This window comes from Balaenoptera ricei, chromosome 21 (genome assembly GCF_028023285.1).
Source record: "Balaenoptera ricei isolate mBalRic1 chromosome 21, mBalRic1.hap2, whole genome shotgun sequence".
Classification (NCBI taxonomy): domain Eukaryota; kingdom Metazoa; phylum Chordata; class Mammalia; order Artiodactyla; family Balaenopteridae; genus Balaenoptera; species Balaenoptera ricei.
In genome coordinates, this window is record NC_082659.1 from 33,744,909 (window position 1) to 33,764,410 (window position 19,502).

Consider the following 19,502-nt stretch of genomic DNA (forward strand, 5'->3'; position numbering starts at 1 on the left):
AACATAGTGATTCAAATTTTTTTATAGAATATACTCCATTTATAGTTATTAGAAAATATTGGCTCTATTCCCTGTGCTGTACAATGTATCCTTGTAGCTTATTTATTTAATACATTGTAGTTTGTACCTCTTAATTCCCTACCCCTTTCGTGCCCCTCCCCGTTTCCGTCTCCCCACTGGTAGCCCCTAGTTTGTTCTCTATATCTGTGAGTCTGCTTCTTTTTGTTATATTCACTAGTTTGTTGTATTTTTTACATTCCACATATAAGTGATATCACACAGTGTTTGTCTTTCTCTGTCTCACTTATTTCACTTAGCATAATACCCTCCAAGTACATCCATTAATATTGCCTACATTTTAAAGAAAAGAAATGGCTGCTTAGAATGGTCTAAGTATCAATAACTTGCCCTAAATTCTCAGAGGTTCTCAATAACAGTACCCGGATTCAAAGTCCAGTTTGCTCCCTTCTGAACTTACTAGTATGCTACTTTTAAGAGCTTGCACCCAAGAACCAGCTGCTGGGGTTTAAACATCAGATCATCATCCTCTTATAAGGCTGTGACTTTGGGATAAAGATTTTTCGCTCTGTGCGTCACTTTTCTCATCTGTAAAATGGGGATAATAATGCAGTACTGTCCAATTTGTAGGATGGTCTTGACAATTGGATGAGGAAATCCAAGTACAGAATTTAGACAGTGCCAGGCACTCAGTAAGGACTCTATAAAGTGAGCTATTATCTTCAGGTTGCCTTTAATACTTTTTTTCCTGCTTGAGTAAATATACCAACACACACAGGCCTCTCCTTTGTCTGCTAACATGAGGCCCTCGAACTGAGAAAGTGAATAGTAAAAACCTAATTATGATGCTAAGTAGGTAGGAGATGACCAATTAACAGCTGTTCTCACAATTTCCAGACGTCACTGGGGCTGAACCTGCAGTTTTGTGTTAGTCACTGGGGCTGAACCTGCAGTTCTGCGTTACGCTACTGGATTCTTTCCCTTGACCTTATTGTTTTAAGGAGGAAACGGGGGTTGTCACTCCTCCTAGGAACGACAGGTGTGACTTATCATTCTCGATATGAGCCAAGGAGCCTCCAGACGAGGGGAGGGAGCGCAGCCCGAGAACAGGAGGCCCAGGGCAATTCTTGTAAACTGTCCCTAAACCAGTCCTAGCAGGGGCCGGGAAATTCCCCCAGTTCAAAGTCTAGGAAGCGTGTCAGGCTGACTCCAGGGGTGCCAGGTGAGGAAATCCCCATCTTCCCTGTCCCAGAAGCCGCTCGGGTCGAAGTCGCTAAGTCTAAAAAGGGCTCTGGCTTTTCTCAGGGCTGGTCACCGGGCGGAACGGGGCGGGGCCTGGGCCGCGCAGTCCCTTTAAGGCTGCAACCCACGTGCTCCGTGACGTCAGAGTAGGAAGTGTTTGAGGAAGTGGCGCTCGGCTGGCGGTTTTGAGATTCCCGCACTTTAATGTCGTCTGGGTGGCGCCCGCTCCCCGCCGCCAGGTGAGTCCCTCGGGCGGGCGCCCCCGGTGTCACCTGCCCGGCGGGCTCGCACCCCTCCTCTCCGAGGCTCGCGGAGACGCCCGTGACGGGTCCTGAGTCAGGGGTTCCTGGGCGGGGGGAGCTGGGAGGCCCCGGAGCCCGGCCCCGGCGGGGTGGTGCCGGGTGGCGGCCGCGAGGCGGGGGCCCGGGACGGGGCGGTGATTCGTCCGCGCCGCGGTGACGCAGGGACAGCGAGGAGCTGGGAGGGGAGGCGCCCCGGCCAGCGGGCAGGGCGCCCGGGCGGGGTCCCGGCTGGGGATCCCCTTGCAGGTCCTGGGCAGTGGGGCGCCCTGTCCTTTGAGGGACTCTCCTCCCTGCTGCTTCCATACAGCTTGGGAAGGGGGGCGGGTCGGTGGAGGGGCTGCGAAAGGCCGGAGTTGGCTACCAAAACCAAAACCAAACCAAGCAACCTGGTTTATGTACGAGGTGAAAACCACTTCCGATTTTTCTTTCACATGGAAGGGCTGTAGTATCTCTTGTCCATCTCCTTGCGTTCCATTCTTCCTTTAACCTCCGCCTTTTGTCCCCCACCGCCAAATTGCTTACAGAGTTAGCAGGACATCAGTATGAGCTGGTCACCTTCCCTGCCAACCCAGACATGCGGGGCCTGGGAAATGAAAGAACGGCTTGGGACAGGGGGATTTGGGAACGTCATCCGATGGCACAATCAGGTAGGCCCGGTGCCGCTGGGAAGAGCTGGGGGCGGCGGGGTTGGGGGCAGGCTCCCGCCTCACTACCTCTGTGCGACCCTGCGCTCCCTGGGTGAACGGGGCTCACCTTGGCCATGGGCTTCTTGGGAGAGAGTGAGAGACGGGGCCTCAGGGCCCCTAAGCTGACTCTAGGTTAGTGGTCTCCAAGCTTTATTGACTGTGTCACCTAAATAAATAGTAAAAAAAAAAAGTTTAAGCTTTCAGCTTCAGTTATATATATTGAAAATTATATATCTATGCTAACCTTAGACTAACACCTACTAATACATTGTGTAGTAATATATTACATGTTATGAAACATGCAAAAATAGAAAAATCTAAAGTGTGAAAATAATAAAATATTTTAAAATGTTTGAAAAGTTAATTTAAAAAATATTTCAAGTACTTACCAATTACAATGTCTTCCCAGTATTGTTTGCAATACTTCACAGCACGAATTATACAGAGACACACGAAAGTGAGAATTATCGTTAAGGATGGTGGGTGAACATCCGTTATTTCAAATAATTTTTATAGTTTTGAATTCTTTGGACCGATTTCTTTTTAGCTCTGCTAGATCTTCATTGTTTTGTTTTAAACATCTTTATTGCAGTATGATTGCTTCACGATTGTGTGTTAGTTTCTGCTATATAACAAGGTGATCCCCGTTGTTTTTATTCCTTATGTGTCTGACGTGAGTTTCTCACCCCACAAGCGTTAGGTCTTCCATATTACTGTTTGTGTGTACTGGTGTTACATGCACTGAAATTCTCCACAGCAGTGTCTTTAAGCCATTCATCCATTTTATGAGAGTTATTTTGTTAAAATCGGATAATACCATCCATAATTCTACCAAAGTGGGGCACACGGAACCTGCAGCACGTCCTCCATCCCCTGCCTGTGGAATGCCCATTTTCCTTGGGATCCCTTGAGTGTCAGAAGCGGCACGTGACCTGACAGATGATCTGAGGACGGTGCTGTACGGTTAATAGCAGGAAAGCTTCATTTCGTGTTTATTTTTTGGATTCCAGTCTTGGGAAACCCCTACATATACCCAATTTGGAGCCCATTGCTCGAGGAAAGCCCCTCTCACCAAATAGATAATACTAGCTTCTTGACCCAAAATTCAGACACCCCAGAGCCCCTGAGGGAAGAAGGCTCCTGCTTTTTAATCAAGGGCCACGAGCATCTTTTTGGACTCAAGAGATGGAAAATTTCGTACCGCTTCCCAGGAGCCTGGCTGCAGCCGGCAGGGAGGGTCATGCAGGCCCCCGGCCAGCCACGGCAGAGGGCCATCTCAGACGGCCACCCTCCTGTATCAACTGGAAGACACTTTAGGCCCTGCCCTGAGCCCTGTCAGCTCTGAGTGGATGGAGCAGCCCCTGGAGGAATGTGAGAGCCAGAGCTGGAGGGCAGAGGGCAGTCCTGCATCTGGTAATTCTCACACTCACCCAGGAGACGCCAATTCCAGCAAACCCTGTGGCTGGGGCGGGGTTGGGGGAGGGGGGCAGGGGGTGCAGCCAGGGGCCTGGCATCAGGACAGGAGAGTCAGATCCTTCCACAGCCCCACGCAGACCTGGGCCAGGCTGCTTCCAGACAGGCCAGGGCTTCTGGAGTCTTGACTACAGCAAGTGTCCCACTGCAGCTGAACTGGAGACATCTTGGTTTCCTGCAGGAAGAGTTCTATCAGGATGTGCCGCGTGTCTGCCATCTCTCACCCCAAGTGGCCTCCATCTGCTCTCTGGGCTTGGGATCCGCTTGTCAGATGGAGTTTGTTTCTGGCTTTATAGCCGCGAGCCCAAGAGTGTGTGTGTGTGTGTGTGTGTGTGTGTGTGTGTGTGGACTTGTTTTCTAGAATTGCTACTTTCCAGTATCTTCTCCTGTTCAGAAACCTTAATTTTTAGAAAGCCAAAGGCTGAGCTCTCGTTCTCCCGTTTGCGGCCCCTCCACTCCCCGCCTCTCCCCCGTCGGCTCCCAGCTGAGCCCTGTGCGGGACGAGCCCCTCTCTCCTGGACATCTTTGTGTGCACTTTGCCCCTGCCTCCAGGACCCCGTGTGGACCACCTCCCACAGAGCCGGCAGGACCCCTCGTCCCGCGGGAGCTGGCTCTCACTGAACCCTGCAGCCTCGCTTGTTCGGGCAGCCTCGCGCGGTGTGGTTTTCTGCCTAGGAGTGTTCCCATCGGCCTGGGCTCTGCCCGGCTTTGGGCTTCTGTCACTGCCCCCCCAGAGACTCTCCTGGTGTTACAGGTGTGTTAGGTGCACAGGGTCATCCACTCTTGGCTAAAGACCTTTCTGGAAAAGGGAAAGAGCCATTCATCAAGTGTTATAAATGTAAGCTCCCAGCTTTGATCACTGTGACTCAGGAGAGGGGCCCAGTGCAGTGAGACCTTGTTCCGGAGGCCGGGGTCCGTCAGGGGGTCTGGAAGGCTGCCCCAAGGAAGCAGCACTGGACGGGAGACCTGAGGGATGGTGGAAGCTAGCCGGGCAGAGAAGGCGGGAGGAGGGTTCCAGGCCCAGGGCGCGGCCTGTTCGGAGCCCCTGCCAGGGGTGGGGGGGGTGGGTGGGAGGGGTAGGTCATGGCAGGTGGATGTGAGCGGAAGGGCTGGGAGGGGAAGGGCTGCTGCAGGGAGCCCCGCTCGGGCTGCAGGAACACTTGGTGGGGCCCAGGCAGTGCTGGGCTGGGAAGTCAGCTCTCCAAAAAAAATCCCTGACTCCTGCAGCGTGACGGCTCCCACTGCGGCTTGTTTCTTGCTGCTGGCGGTTTAACCTCCTTTCTCACCGGATTCCTGAGTATTAGCAGTCAGCTCTCGGGAGCCGGTACGGGGACCCCACTGGCACTGCCCCGTCTGTTGGGGAGACCAGTTAAGTAAGAGGTTTCCGGAGCAGTCCGGGTGCGAGATTGGACTGGGCTGATGGTGGTGGACGTGGGGGGAAGTGGGCAGATTTAAGAGCTTTTCAGGGTGACATTGGCGGGACACAGGGGTGGAGTGGACGGTGAGGGGCTGGGGCAGTGGTGTCCAGCGTTCCCAGGTGTGTCGTGAGCACTGGCTCGGGGCCTGGCTCCGTCCAGGAAGCACTCCAGGTGCTCCGGGCGTTCCCCCCTTGGGGAAATCCCTGGGCTGCTCTGGGTGCCTAGGGGAGGGTCTTTAATCGGTGTTCAGGATCAGAACACGAGCGTGTTCTCCGGGGGGACACCCCTGCTTTCAGAACCTCTGGAGGAGAGCAGCTGCCATAGGGTGGTGGTTACTTAACTCCAGTCGGGCAGAGTAATTGCTTATATTCGACATGGCAACCATGTACATTTTCCTAATACGCCATGTACCTTGTCTACAAGAGAGAATATTTGTCCTTCGTCATAGGAGAAGCATAAAGGAGCCTAAGCATTTGTGTCCTCAGTCAGATGAGTCAGACTAATGATCAGACCCATCATTTTTTTTTTCCTCAGTATTTTTTAAATTAATTAATTAATTAATTTTTATTTTTGGCTGCGTTGGGTCTTCGTTGCTGCGCGCGGGCTTTCTCTAGTTGTGGCAAGCGGGGGCTGCTCTTCGTTGCCGTGCGCCGGCTTCTCATTGCGGTGGCTTCTCTTGTTGCGGAGCACGGGCTCTAGGTGCGTGGGCTTCAGTAGTTGTGGCATGCGGGCTCAGTAGTTGTGGCTCGCGGGCTCTAGAGCGCAGGCTCAGTAGTTGTGGGGCACGGGCTTAGTTGCTCCGCGGCATGTGGGATCTTCCCGGGCCAGGGCTTGAACCCGTGTCTCCTGCATTGGCAGGTGGATTCTCAACCACTGCGCCACCAGGGAAGCCCAGACCCATCATTTATTGAGAACGTCCTGTATGCCAGCATGGGCGAGGTGTTTCACATGCTTTATCTCCAGTCTGCTCAACCACCGTAAATGGAAGTACTGTTGTCTTTACTCCCATTTTATAACTGAGGAAACTGAAGCAGAGAGAGGTTAACCCCTTACCCAGAGAGGCTAAGCTAGTAAGTAAAGGAGCTGGAATCTTCTGAACCTACATCTGTTTGAATCCCAGCCTCATGCCTCCTCCACTGGCTTGTGGCTTCTCCAAGGTGGGGATCCAAGGTCAGGGACACCCCGGAACAGGCTCAGTTGAAGCACTAAAGGAAAAAGCCCCCTTTGGATGACAAAATGTATAGTCTTCCTTGCTAAACAGAGAACCCTAAAGTGAATATTTCCCAGGGAGGAAGGGCCGTGCAACAAATGACCCTACCCGTCTCCATGAGTTTTTTGGTTCTCTTACCAAGCATGGGCCTTGACAATCCTTGCTGTGTGGATACTCCCTTAAATCTTCAGCCCAAGGGTCAGCACTTTCTAGATGGGCTGATATTTTCAATAAGGTGTTTGTCAAACACAAAGGAAGAAGAAGAAGAGGAGGGGACCTTAGTGACCTCAGCTGCAGCCGCCTTCGGGAGCGAGGGGGAGAAAACTCAGGACTCGCAGTCACACAGCCTGGGCTCAAGTCCTGGCTCTGGTGTCGGCAGCTTCAGGGCTCTGGGCCACAGCCTCCCACATGGATTTGAAAGAAGCTGAGATATCGATGTCTGGGCCAGACGTGGCGCTGCTACGCCCTGGAAGCCTCTGGACACGTCCCAGGGTACCTCACAGATACCACATATTTACTCTGTGCGCTGTGATGGGAAAGGCTGGGAGTTGCTGCCCTGGTCCCCAAGGACACACCGGTTATCCCTTCTAGAAGTGGCGCTGGCTCTACTTGTCCCCTCACTGGACGACACTAAGCTCACTTTAGCCTGTCTGTGTGTCTTCAGGTCTTAAAGACTTTGAGCACAGGCCTGAGGCCATCAGGGGTCCGTCAGGGAAAAAAGGAGGTGACCCTGACGCACTGTGCTGTAGTCGAGGGGATAAAGTGAATCCTCAGGAACGTATCAAGTGAGTGTAAATATGAGCACCAAATCGTGAGGAAATAATCACGGCTCGTTTATCGGGAATGTCATTGCCAGTTGTGCTGGGTGGTTTACCCACGCTGTCTCGTCGATGCCCGGAGGTGACCGGAGGCTTCTCAAAGCAGGGTTTCACGGGAGGTGGAGTGCGGGTGGTGGGACGGGGAGAGCACCGTCTACACGCGCCTAGGAAGGGAACGGTGCTGCGCGAACGTGCTCCAGGCCCTCAAGGATCAGACGCTGCGTCTTATTTAACTGAGAGCACCGGCAGGGGTAGGGTCGCCTCCACCTTGTGGATAAAGACCCTGAGGCCCAATGGGCTCAAGGTCGCACATTCGCCAGGCGGAGTACAGGGATCATGATCTCTGACCTGCTTCACCCCTGAGCCCCTGTGGGTGGGTTTGGAGGCCGACGTGCCCGTTAGGTGTTGACTCGAAAGGGAATGGGGTGGGGTCAGCCGTCTCGGCGTAGACTGGTCACCGGGGTTGAGTCAGGGGTGAAGCTGCGACCAGACCTCGGCCTTCTGACTCTCAGGCCTGGGTTCTGTCCCTAGGATCTCTCTGGGCCCAGCTTCGCACCTCCTTCCTGAAACACTCATCTTGGAGGGAGGACCTGAGAAGGAACAAGGAAGGTATTTCTAACCCCCCTCTTGGACCACAGAGGCCTGTTGGGTGGTTGCCGTGGTAACAAGAGTCGGCTTTCTGACCTGAGGGTGTGGAGGGACCTCTTGGCTTCCTGTGCATGTCCCCTTGTCGTTAGAAGAACACCATCCGACGGTCTCAGAAGTCTGAGGAGGCATGCCCCCCGCCGCCCTCGCTTCAGAGTATGCCCACGTTTATACGCGAGGTTCGTGTTTTCCTGTACAAAAGGCAGAGTTGCAGACACTCGAAGGACCTTCATAATCAACTGCCTTTGATGTAGGTACCACTGTGGGCCCCTTTCTCCATTTTATCAAAGTACACATCACTTTTAAATTTTGCCCCAACTTACTAGGAGCTGGATGCTGAGATGGTTTGGGCCGAGTCTGGGTTTCCAGAGAACTGAGCTGAGAGTGGGAGGGTTCCGAGCCAAGTGGAGAAAGTCATCCATGCCCTCGAGTGGCATTGCTGCTGGAGAACCAAGCCCCCTGCCCCCCGAGTTTCAAAAACTTCTTCGTAGTCTGTTGACAATGAATTGAATTTCGCTTTCCAGAGCCAGTATGCTTTTAGCAATGGAAGGTCATTCTCTTTGGGTTTCTATTTCAAATGAAACATTACTCATGGAAAAACGGGAATGTTTTAGAGTACTTGCTAGAGGGCCACCAGGTAAGAAAAGTTGTGTCTGTGTCTGCATGGGACACTCAGGCCTCGGAAGTCAGGATTTCCCCTGCTGCTGCAGGACGAAGCTGAGCTGTCCGGAGTCAGTGTTGGTGTCGGTGCCCACTTAGTCTGTAATGTGTTCTGTGTTCATATCGTTAAGTTGGCTCTTTAGGTTTGGTTTGGCTGTTGAGACCAATATTGGATCAGTCTTCAACAACAGAATCTATTTGTGGATTCTGGGATGGGCCAGGTGATGGCTGTGTGTTAGCTCCGGTGTTTGTGTTGGGCAAAAGACTACAGTTATCTACAATCACCCAGCATATACAGGTAGAATCTATAAAATATTTTCTAAGTCACTTAATAAGTCTACCCTTTGGGTTTGATTTATCTGTTATCTTTATGAAGGAAGCATACTGTTTATGCTTGGGAGAATAATGACGCCTCCCAAAATGTCTGCGTCCTAACCCCTTGAGCCTGTGAGTATGTTAGGTTACGTGGCAGAGGGAATTAAGGTTGCTAATCAGCTGACTTAAATGGGAAGATTATCCTGGGTGATCTGGGTGGACCCACTGTAACCACAAGGGTCATTAAAAGTGGAAGAGGGAGGCCGGAGAGTCAGTGTCAGAGTGATGCAACCACAAAGACTCAGCTGGTCACTGATGGCTTTGAGCTACAGGAAGGGGCCATGAGCCAAGGGATGAATGCAGCCTCTAGAAGCTGGGGCGGGTGGGGATGTGCATTCTCCGGAAAGGGACACAGCCTGCCCACATCTTGATTTTAGTCCAGTGAGTCGCTTGCCAGACTTCTGACCTCCAGAACTATCACGAAAATAAATTTGTGTTGTTTTAAGCCAGTAAGCTGGTGGCAATTTGTCGTAGCAGCAATAGAAAATGAATACACTGTTCTGTGTATTGAAGTTAAAATAGGTGCAGATTTTTAAACTCTCAGAGACATTCTGAGGTAACACACCATGCGTGGCAGTATCTTCTTAGAAACTGTTGCATAAAACACTGTCCGTCACAACGTCACACGCTTGAGTGGATGCTCCCAATGGCGTCACCGCCTTTTACAGCCTGGCCGTCAGTCTTCTCTCATTGGTAGATCTCGGCATCCCCGCCCGGGTCCCTGTGCGATCCCGCCCACCTGGAAACAAGTATCTAGACACACGTCAGAGCAGCTGTTGGTGAAGTTACCAGAGAACTGGGTGAAAACGTTTTAGTCTGAACGCTTAGTGGGAAGTGAAACTCGAAAGCAGATTCAAATCAGTTCGGGGAAGTTCACGCTGTAGAGGATGGAACATCTTGTGAGATGTAACTCAAGTCTGTTTGTACATCGATTAAAGAAATAGTGGTCTCTTGACACACACCGTAACTCTTGACAAGTATTAGCTGAACGTCCACCCAAGTTCACTCGTCCGGCTGTACTGATGGGTTCAAGAGCAACAGGACTGACAGTTTTTGAAAGAGGTCAGCTCTTCTTCAATAGGGCTTCTGAATCCAGGCCAGAGATCAGGATTCTAAGAGCAAAGTAGCTGAACGATGTGGCGCAGCCTGGCCATCAGTGCCTGCCTGGCACCAGGGAGCGCTGGCGCAGAGGCAGGCGTGGGCCACCGCAGGGTGAGCCCGGGGAGCACTGTGCTGGGTGAGAGGCCGTCACGAAAGGCCACATCTTGTGTGATCCCACTTGGATGAAATGTCTGAACAGCTAAATCTGTAGAGGCAGAGTGTAGATGGGTGATTGCCTAGCGCTGGAGGGCGTTGGGGAGAAACGGGAAGTGACGGCTGACGGGTGTGGGGTTTCTTGGGGAGATGATGTGCGTGTTCTAAGACCGACGGTGGCTTTGGCCACGTTACTCTGAATGTCCCCCAGCCATTAACGTGCAGGCTTTATTTATTTATTTATTTATTTATGGCTGCACTGGGTCTTCGTTGCTGCGCACGGGCTTTCTCTAGTTGCGGCGAGCAGGCGCCACTCTTCTTTGCGGTGCGTGGGCTTCTCACTGCGGTGGCTTCTCTTGTTGCGGAGCACAGGCTCTAGGCGCGCGGGCTTCAGTAGTTGTGGCACGCGGGCTCAGTAGTTGTGGCTCGTGGGCTCTAGAGCGCAGGCTCAGTAATTGTGGCTCACGGGCTTAGTTGCTCCGCGGCATGTGGGATCTTCCCGGACCAGGGCTCGAACCCGTGTCTCCTGCATTGGCAGGAGGATTCTTAACCACTGTGTCAGCAGGGAAGTAAGTCCCCACATGTGTGCTTTAAACGGTTGAATTGAATGGTATGTGAATTATAGCTCAGTAGAGCTATTGAAAAAAAAATAAGCATGTGAGGTGACTGCATGACGGAGGCTTACCCACAGCCACGTGGGGATTTGGTAAAAGCCACTTACTTCTGAGAGTGCCCTGGAGGTGTGGAGGTACCTGCTTCAGGCCTTGGAACCATCACGGTCAAAAGATGCCTCCGCCTTCTCCCCGAAGCTTTTGTTTTTGAACGTCGGTTTTAGGGACGGGTCTGTTGACCAGCGAGTCAGGGGTCTTAGTGGACACCGTCTGTTTCCGTCCGGGACTCCCATTTTCCTTTTCCTCCCGGGTGGGTCCTTGTTCACAGGGATAGTGGCTAGTTTGGTGGACGTGTGACCGCGGTGCGCTTCTGCCGCCCTTGGGAAGCATGTGTTCCTGGGGACCTTGCCACGTCCTCGACATGCCTCTGTTAAGTCCCGTTCTGTACCGAATGAACTCCTGCACTTACAGAGCTTATGATTCCTTACAGTATGCATTTTCATAAACAGAGAAAATGGTCCGACAGGGCCTGTAGGACACCCATCCTTCAGTTGGGCACCAGTAGGATTTTGGTACCGTTCTGAAGCCTTTTCTTACTGGATTTACACTCCGCCCGTCCCACCGGCTGGGGCTTGTTCCAGGGCTCGTGGCACGAGGGCTGTTGGGGGAAGGGGTCTCGCCGCAGGTGTGTAGGGTTCGCGGGGTAGGGGTGGAGGTCGGCTTGCTCGCTGATGGCAGGGCCAGCACCCAGGCTGCTGCCACAGAGCCATGGCCAGGGCAGCTGCTGACCCTCGGCCGTCCTGGGAGCCCCATGGGCCAGGAGGTGGCGGCCGAGCACTGTCCTGGGTTCTGTCTAGACACCTAGGGGAAGGGAAGAGTTAATTCTCGGGGCCCAGGCAGTTGCTCATTCACGAGAATTGTAGTGATTGCCTTCGTTCACGGAGCCTGCATCGAGGGTACTGTGCCAGGTACTGCATTAGAGGTTAAACGCACGAGGAGGGACAGGCCTATAGTTTAACAGAGAAAAGAGAAAATAACCCTGTGACCCTACGGAAAGTAAGTCTTCGGTAGGTAAGTACAATGAAGGAGTGGGGGGGCCGGTGCCTGGGCATCTGCACGAGCCAGAGCAGAGACCCTAGAGCACAGGACCGGGCCGGTGGTCTGACCTAGACTTGGCATCAGACGCCTGGGGTGGAGTCGACGGGGGATGATGGAAAGGCAGGTTAGAGCCCAGCCTGGAAGGGTTTTATGTGCCAGGAGTGCCTGTGTGACATGGGTCTGCCCCCAAGAGTGTTAACTGAGCACCCCTAAGGGCTGGACACTGCTAGGGGCTTAGCTGCATGACAGCCCTGAAAAGTGGGTGTCAGTGTTCCCATTTTACAGATGAAGACAGCCAGACCTCGTGGTCTGCCAAGGGTCATAGAGCTGGTACATGGCTGCATCGGGATTTGAATCAGCCTGTGTTCCATCTCCTATACCAGGCTTGCATTCTCTCTGGAGAGAGAAACCCCCCACAGGGAGAAGCATGAAGCCTGAAGCCAGGGCATTAACTTTTAGGTTGAAGTGCAGGGAAGTGCCCTTTGCATGGGTCAGAGGTCACGTCCAGCAGCGTTGGGGTCTGAGGAGTGAGGACTCTCTGGGGCAGGAGTGGCTGGCAGAGGTCTCGTGGAGGAGGTGGGGACGGAGCAAGGCCTCGGTGCAGACTTGGGATGGATAGAGATGAGGGGAGGGGGCAGGCTGGGAGGTGGGGCTGGTGGGGACCCGTGTGACGGGCTGGAGGTGACTGGGGGACATCTGTTCAAGTGGGCACCCATGCGGACCTCGGGAGCCTGGAGGTGATGGCGGTCCGTGCTCCAGGTCCTAGGGAGACAACTTCGGATTTGACCCTCGGCTTTCTCTGATCCTCCCGTACGTGTCCTCTGCAGGAAACGGGCGAGCAGATCGCTATCAAGCAGTGCCGGCAGGAGCTTAGTCCCCGGAACCGCGAGCGCTGGTGCCTGGAGATCCAGATCATGAGGAGGTGAGAGCCTGGTGCACGAGTGGCCCGGGTGCGGGGTGCGGGACCACAGGGCCGGGGGCCTGGGACGTGGAATGACTCTGGAGGGAGCTAGGCGGCCGAGCTTTGGCATGTGGAGCAACAGCCCCAGTTCTGTCTGGGAAAGAGCCGTGCATCCCAGCCCCTCAATAAGGACCCCAGCCAAGCTGTCCAGAGGGGTGGCTTCTGGAGGAGTGGCAGTTACAGCCCACCGCTGGGCCTTGCCAAGGGCTTTTGGGGGTTTTCTTTGTTATGTTAAATTATTTAAAATAGCCATCACAGTGAATTTTCCTTTGTTGGCAAAAGTCCTTTTTTCTCCAGTGTTTGCAATTCCGAGCTGGTATGTGAGTCTCCTGTGCCCTGAGCCTGCTGTCGTCCGTTCCTCCAGGGTGCCCTCCCAGCCAGGAAGGCACGTGGGGAAGCTCACAGACCGTCGGGCCCCAAACAGGGGCTCCCTGCTGGAGCTCAGGGAAAGGGGAGGCGTCCCCTTGTTTGCAGGTGCACATGCGCGCACACACACACACCACACACACACCACACACACCACACACACACACATCACACACACACCACACACAGACACACACATCACACACACACCACACACACCCCACACACACCCCACACACACAGACACACACACCACACACACACACCCCCACACACACACCCCACACACCCCACACACAGACACACACACCCCACACACACCACACACAGACACACACCCCCCACACACATACCCCAAACACACACACCCCACACACACACACCCCACACACACACCCCACACATCACACAGACACACACACCCCCCCCACACACACCCCACACACAGACACACACATCACACACACCACACACACACACCCCCACCCACACACCCCACACACACACACACCCCCACACACCCCCCACACACACACCACACACAGACACACACCCCCCACACACATACCCCAAACACACACACCCCCCACACACACACCCCACACATCACACAGACACACACACACCCCCCCCACACACACCCCACACACAGACACACACATCACACACAGCACACACACACACACCCACACACACACCCCCCCACACACACCCCCACACACCCCACACACACACACCACACACAGACACACACCCCCCACACACATACCACAAACACACACACCCCACACACACACACCCCACATACCACACAGACACACACACACACACCCACACACACACCACACAGACACACACCCCCCACACACATACCCCAAACACACACACCCCACACACACACACCCCACACACACACCCCACACATCACACAGACACACACACACCCCCCCACACACAGACACACAAATCACACACACCACACACACACACCCACCCACACACCCCACACACACACACACACCCACACACCCCACACACACACACCACACACAGACACACACCCCCCACACACATACCCCAAACACAGACACACACATCACACACACCACACACACACACCCCCACACACACCCCCCCCACACACACACCCCCACACACCCCACACACACACACCACACAGACACACACCCCCCACACACATACCCCACACACAGACACACAAATCACACACACCACACACCCCCACCCACACACCCCACACACACACACACCCCCACACACCCCACACACACACACCACACACACACACACACACCCCACACACACACCCCACACACAGACACACACATCACACACACCACACACACACACCCCCACACACACCCCACACACACACACACACCCACACACCCCACACACACACACCACACACAGACACACCCCCCCACACACATACCACAGACACACACACCCCACATACCACACAGACACACACACACACACCCACACACACACCACACACAGACACACACCCCCCACACACATACCCCAAACACACACACCCCACACACACACACACACCCCACACACACACCCCACACATCACACAGACACACACACACCCCCCCCACACCCCACACACAGACACACACATCACACACACCACACACACACCCCCCCACACACACCCCACACACCCCACACACAGACACACACACCCCACACACACCACACACAGACACACACCCCCCACACACATACCCCAAACACACACACCCCACACACACACACCCCACACACACACCCCACACATCACACAGACACACACACACCCCCCCACACACACCCCACACACAGACACACAAATCACACACACCACACACACACACCCCCACCCACACACCCCACACACACACACACACCCACACACCCCACACACACACACCACACACAGACACACACCCCCCACACACATACCCCAAACACACACACCCCCCACACACACACCCCACACATCACACAGACACACACCCCCCCACACACACACCCCACACACAGACACACACATCACACACACCACACACACACCCCCACACACACACCCCCCCACACACACACACCCCCACACACACACACCCCCACACACCCCACACACACACACCACACACAGACACACACCCCCCCCACACACACCCCACATACCACACAGACACACACACACACACCCACACACACCCCCCACACACAGACACACCCCCCACACACACACATACCCCAAACACACACACCCCCCCCACACACACCCCACACACACACACACACACACCACACACAGACACACACCCCCCACACACATACCCCAAACACACACACCCCACACACCACACAGACACACACCCCCCCCCACACACACACACCCCACACACAGACACGCTGCACACACCACACACACACCACACACACACACACCCACACACAGACACACACACACACCCACACACACACAGGCACACACCCACACCCCCCCCAACACACACCCCACACGCAGACACACACACCACACACACACACCACACACCCCATCCCCGCCCAGTGGTGTGAGATCCGAAGTCCCCCTGCTCTCTCTGCCTCAGAGCAGTGTGGAGATACAGGGAGGACTTGCCGGGGGCCCTCTGAAGAGAGCGGAGCTCTGCACGGGGCGCCCAGAGCCGGGGCTACGGTGCTGACAGTAGCGCTGCCGGGCCCTGGGCGAGTGGTGGGCCCCGCGTCTCCCCGCCGCTCACCCTCCAGGGCCCTCAGCGCCTGCAGGCCGTGGGGGGCTGGGGTGGAGCGGAGCCCGGCCCTCCCTCACTGGTTCCCTCCCCCCAGGCTGAACCACCCCAACGTGGTGGCCGCCCGGGACGTCCCCGAGGGCATGCAGAGCCTGGCTCCCAACGACCTGCCCCTGCTGGCCATGGAGTACTGCCAGGGAGGGGACCTGCGGAAGGTGAGGCTGCGGGGGCCGGGCAGGGCGCTCGGGGCCTGGGGCGGGGTCGCGGGTGCACGGAGGGCGGGGGGCTTGCCGTGCACCCGGTGCAGCTGTCCCTGACGTGTCGCGGAAGACCCACCAGGTCCGAGCACAGGGAGAGGCCGGACAGACTCCAGGACGGGCCTTCCTCCCTCGGCACGCTGGGGCCACTTGAGCCCTTGGGTGTCCTCGTGGCCACTGTCCCGGTTCGGAGGGCTTCTCCCAGATGTGGCCGCCCGGGGTCCTGGAGCGGGGCAGGAAGGGACTGGCTCGGGCCAGCCGGGCTGGGGACCCAGAGCCCCACTGACTCAGCTTCTGGGCTCCTCTCCCTTTCTTCCCGCCGCGTCCACCATTTGCCAGAACGCACGCTGCGGGGTGGGTGTCGGGGACCGTTGTGTGTCCCCCTCCCCAGCGATCTCCGGAACAGTGTCACGACCCGCTCTTACACGTGGCCTCGTGTGATTCTCAGCAGCCTGTGACGTGGGTAAAACGGATGGGATCCCGTGTGAATGGTGGGCCCCGCGGCCCCGAGGGCCCACGTGGGTGTCCGGGCCTCACACAGCTGCAGCGGCAGAGGCTGAGTCACGGCCGGTGGGTCCCAGCCGCGGGCCCCCCTCCGTCTGTGAAGGGAATAGCGCCCAGCGCACGAGGACCGTGAAAGCTCTGGGCAGAAGCTGGCTTTGTATTGAAGAGAGGTTGCCTGTTCGTCTCCACCCCCCTCACCTGGTGCTCTGGACAAAGGTCTGCATCGTTCGGGGGCACGGTCAGCATAGCCAGGCGGTTCCTCCATCCGTACTCAGCACTTTCCGGGACCCGGCATCGCGTGCTTTCCCAGCACTCTTCCGGCCCCTCCCGCCTTCCTCGCCAAAGGAGGCTCTCCATGAGGGCTGGTGTGCCCGCGTGGCTCTCCCGTCCGGGGAGACGGGCTCGTCCTGGGGTTCAGGGCAGGATGTGAGCACAGTCGTCGGCAACCCCCAGGCCGGGGACTGATAACCGATGACAAATGGGGAACTTGACAGCGCTTCCATTTTCCTCTTTATCTTCCTAACCTTTGACAGCTGATTCCTAACTGCAGCTATTTAGTGAGATGAAGCTGTGTCATTGTAGTTGAGTGGACAGTCCTTAGAGGGCAGCGTGGGAGGGGTGGGAGGTGACCAGCTTACAGAGGCAGAGGATTTCGGACATCATCTTGTAGGCAGCAGGGAGCCAGTTGGCCAGGGAAGAAGCTGACACAGACTTTGGTGTGATTGACCTGGCACGGGGTGCAGGATGGTGCAGGGGACGTGGGAAACGATTGTACCCCACGGGGCCTTGGCCCACGCGGTCACCAGGGGACCTGGGAGGAGGGCGCTGCTGCCCCGGTGCCCGCGGTCTGTCCTCTTTGTTCTCCAAATGAGGTGGCTCGTCTTTCCCACCTCTAGAAAGTTCAGAATCCGCACCTGGTCTGGGGAGACAAGTTTGGCCAGCACGGGAGCGAGGGTAAAAGCCAGAGCCGATTGAAGGAGTGCCGTGTGTGTGCCTGTCGCAGGGAACGGCTGGCGGACGTTCGTGGGTGTGGGTGTGAGTTAACGACGGGGCACCCTGTTGGGAAGTTACTTCCTGAAGTTGAGGCCGGCTTCCAGCAGCAGACGGAGCCCCTTGACAGGCTTGCCAGGGCCAGGAGGGCACAGGGGCTGAGCGTTTGGGCACGAGCCTCAGGTGGACCTGTGTCCTATGGCAGCTCTGCCGCGCGGCGGCCGTGGTGGCAGACGGATGGCTGAACCCCTCCCGTCCAGCACCCTCACCTGTGAAGTGGAAATGCCGCCAGTGCTGGCCTGGGTGGGGGGGTGGGCGGGAGGGAGGGTGAAGTGAGACGGGGCAGGTGAGGCTGCACTGAGCCCGTCCACGCAGCTCTGCCGGGTGCCCGGCACGTACTAAGTGCTCACTGCCCGGTCCCTGCTGTCATCCCCACCCCACAGCAAGACCGCGTCGGGGAAGGGGTCGGAGGGAGGTGTTCAGTGGCTCCTTTGGGCTCTCAGGAGCAGTGGACCAGCTGTGGCTGGGCTCAGATGGGCCTGCTTCCCCCGGGACCGCGGCACAGGTGAGACTCCGAGCATGACTCAGGGTCAGGGGTAGGGTTACACACGAGAGCGCTTCTAGGAGCTCTCAGGTGCTTCCTCCTTCCCCGCCTGGGCCGACCCTGCCCGTCCTGCCTGGGCTGGCTGTCCGCCCAGGTCCCCAAGGCCCAGGGCCCGGGGGGTGCTCAGACGGCCTCGGCTGGTGAAGGACACTTGTGGGCGCATTGGTGGCTGGTGACCGCTCCCCCTGACGCCTCTTTCCCCTTCTTGACAGTACCTGAACCAGTTTGAGAACTGCTGTGGCCTGCGGGAAGGAGCCGTCCTCACCTTGCTGAGCGACATCGGTAAGTCCCAGCCCTGGAAGTCAGGCCGTGCCGTCCGGGGAGAGGCCTCTGGGGGCGAGGACGGGAGATGACTGGTCCTCCGGTCTCTGCGGAGGTGGGGCTGTCGGGGACAGACGGTGGTGGAGGACTGGGGACGGTGGGGATGTCAGTAGGGCCTAGTCGGGCCGGCACTGAACTCAAATAGATTTCCCTTCCTTCCGGACTAAGTCATGAAGTGAATGATGGTGTATATAGGGTAACAGATTTCCTTTCCCATTAAAAGCTCCACTCCCTACTTTCCCAGAACAGCCAGTGATGGAGTAGGTTGTCTGTCCTTTGAATGAATTTCATCCCTTGGCAATGAATTTTTCCACTTCCACACTGGCGGTTCTTTTGCTGGCCGCAGGCTTAGGAAAAACGGGCCTTGTTTATCCCTTTGGTGCCCTTGGTGTCCTCCGAGGAGGGTGTCCATGGCCCTCGGAGAAGGCCTGGCTGGTGGCCCGGCTGGCCTGGGGAGCGGGAGCCTGACCTCAGCCTGCGGGGGTCAGATCCAGTCTCCTCCACCCTGGCACCTGCTATTATTTAGGGGTAAACCTCCAAGGTTGGTGGTGCAAGGATCTAAAGTTTAGAGGTACCCAGAGTTCATCACTGAGCCTTTGCCCCCAGATTTGGGGAATGACATCATTTTCACCCCTCTGCCACCACAACCTCTTCGAAGCTGTATTTTTCTTTTTTCCTTCTACGCGTTCAAACTTTCTTTTTAGGAAAATATCAAACATATAGGAAAGTCGGAAGAGTAGTGAAACCCACACACCCGTCACCCAGGTTCACCAGTTGTTACCGTCTCGCCACGTCTGTAAAGCTGTGTTAGCTGACGCTTGGCCTGGGAGGGCAGGGGGCCTCTGGTCCCCGCGGCTCCGGGTCTGCCTCCCTCTCACTCTGGGCAAGAAGGAAGTGAGCGGAACCGAGGGATGACAT

General features: G+C 55.9%; 1 protein-coding gene across 4 annotated transcripts in view; it reads left to right on the top strand.

Annotated features, from left to right (window-relative positions):
* Positions 1-1,405: 1,405 nt before the first annotated feature.
* The window catches only part of IKBKB (inhibitor of nuclear factor kappa B kinase subunit beta), a 50,681-nt gene continuing 32,584 nt past the window's right edge, over positions 1,406-19,502 (top strand). For 3 of the 4 annotated variants that reach the window (XM_059909675.1, XM_059909677.1, XM_059909678.1), the window contains exons 1-5: positions 1,406-1,499; positions 2,087-2,209; positions 12,638-12,732; positions 16,006-16,123; positions 18,476-18,545. In XM_059909675.1, the coding sequence (XP_059765658.1) occupies positions 2,105-2,209; positions 12,638-12,732; positions 16,006-16,123; positions 18,476-18,545 (388 nt within the window). In that variant the 5' untranslated portion in view covers positions 1,406-1,499; positions 2,087-2,104. Of the gene's footprint in view, positions 1,500-1,738; positions 1,965-2,086; positions 2,210-12,637; positions 12,733-16,005; positions 16,124-18,475; positions 18,546-19,502 lie in introns of those variants that run through there. The other variant, XM_059909676.1, reaches the window with a different exon arrangement.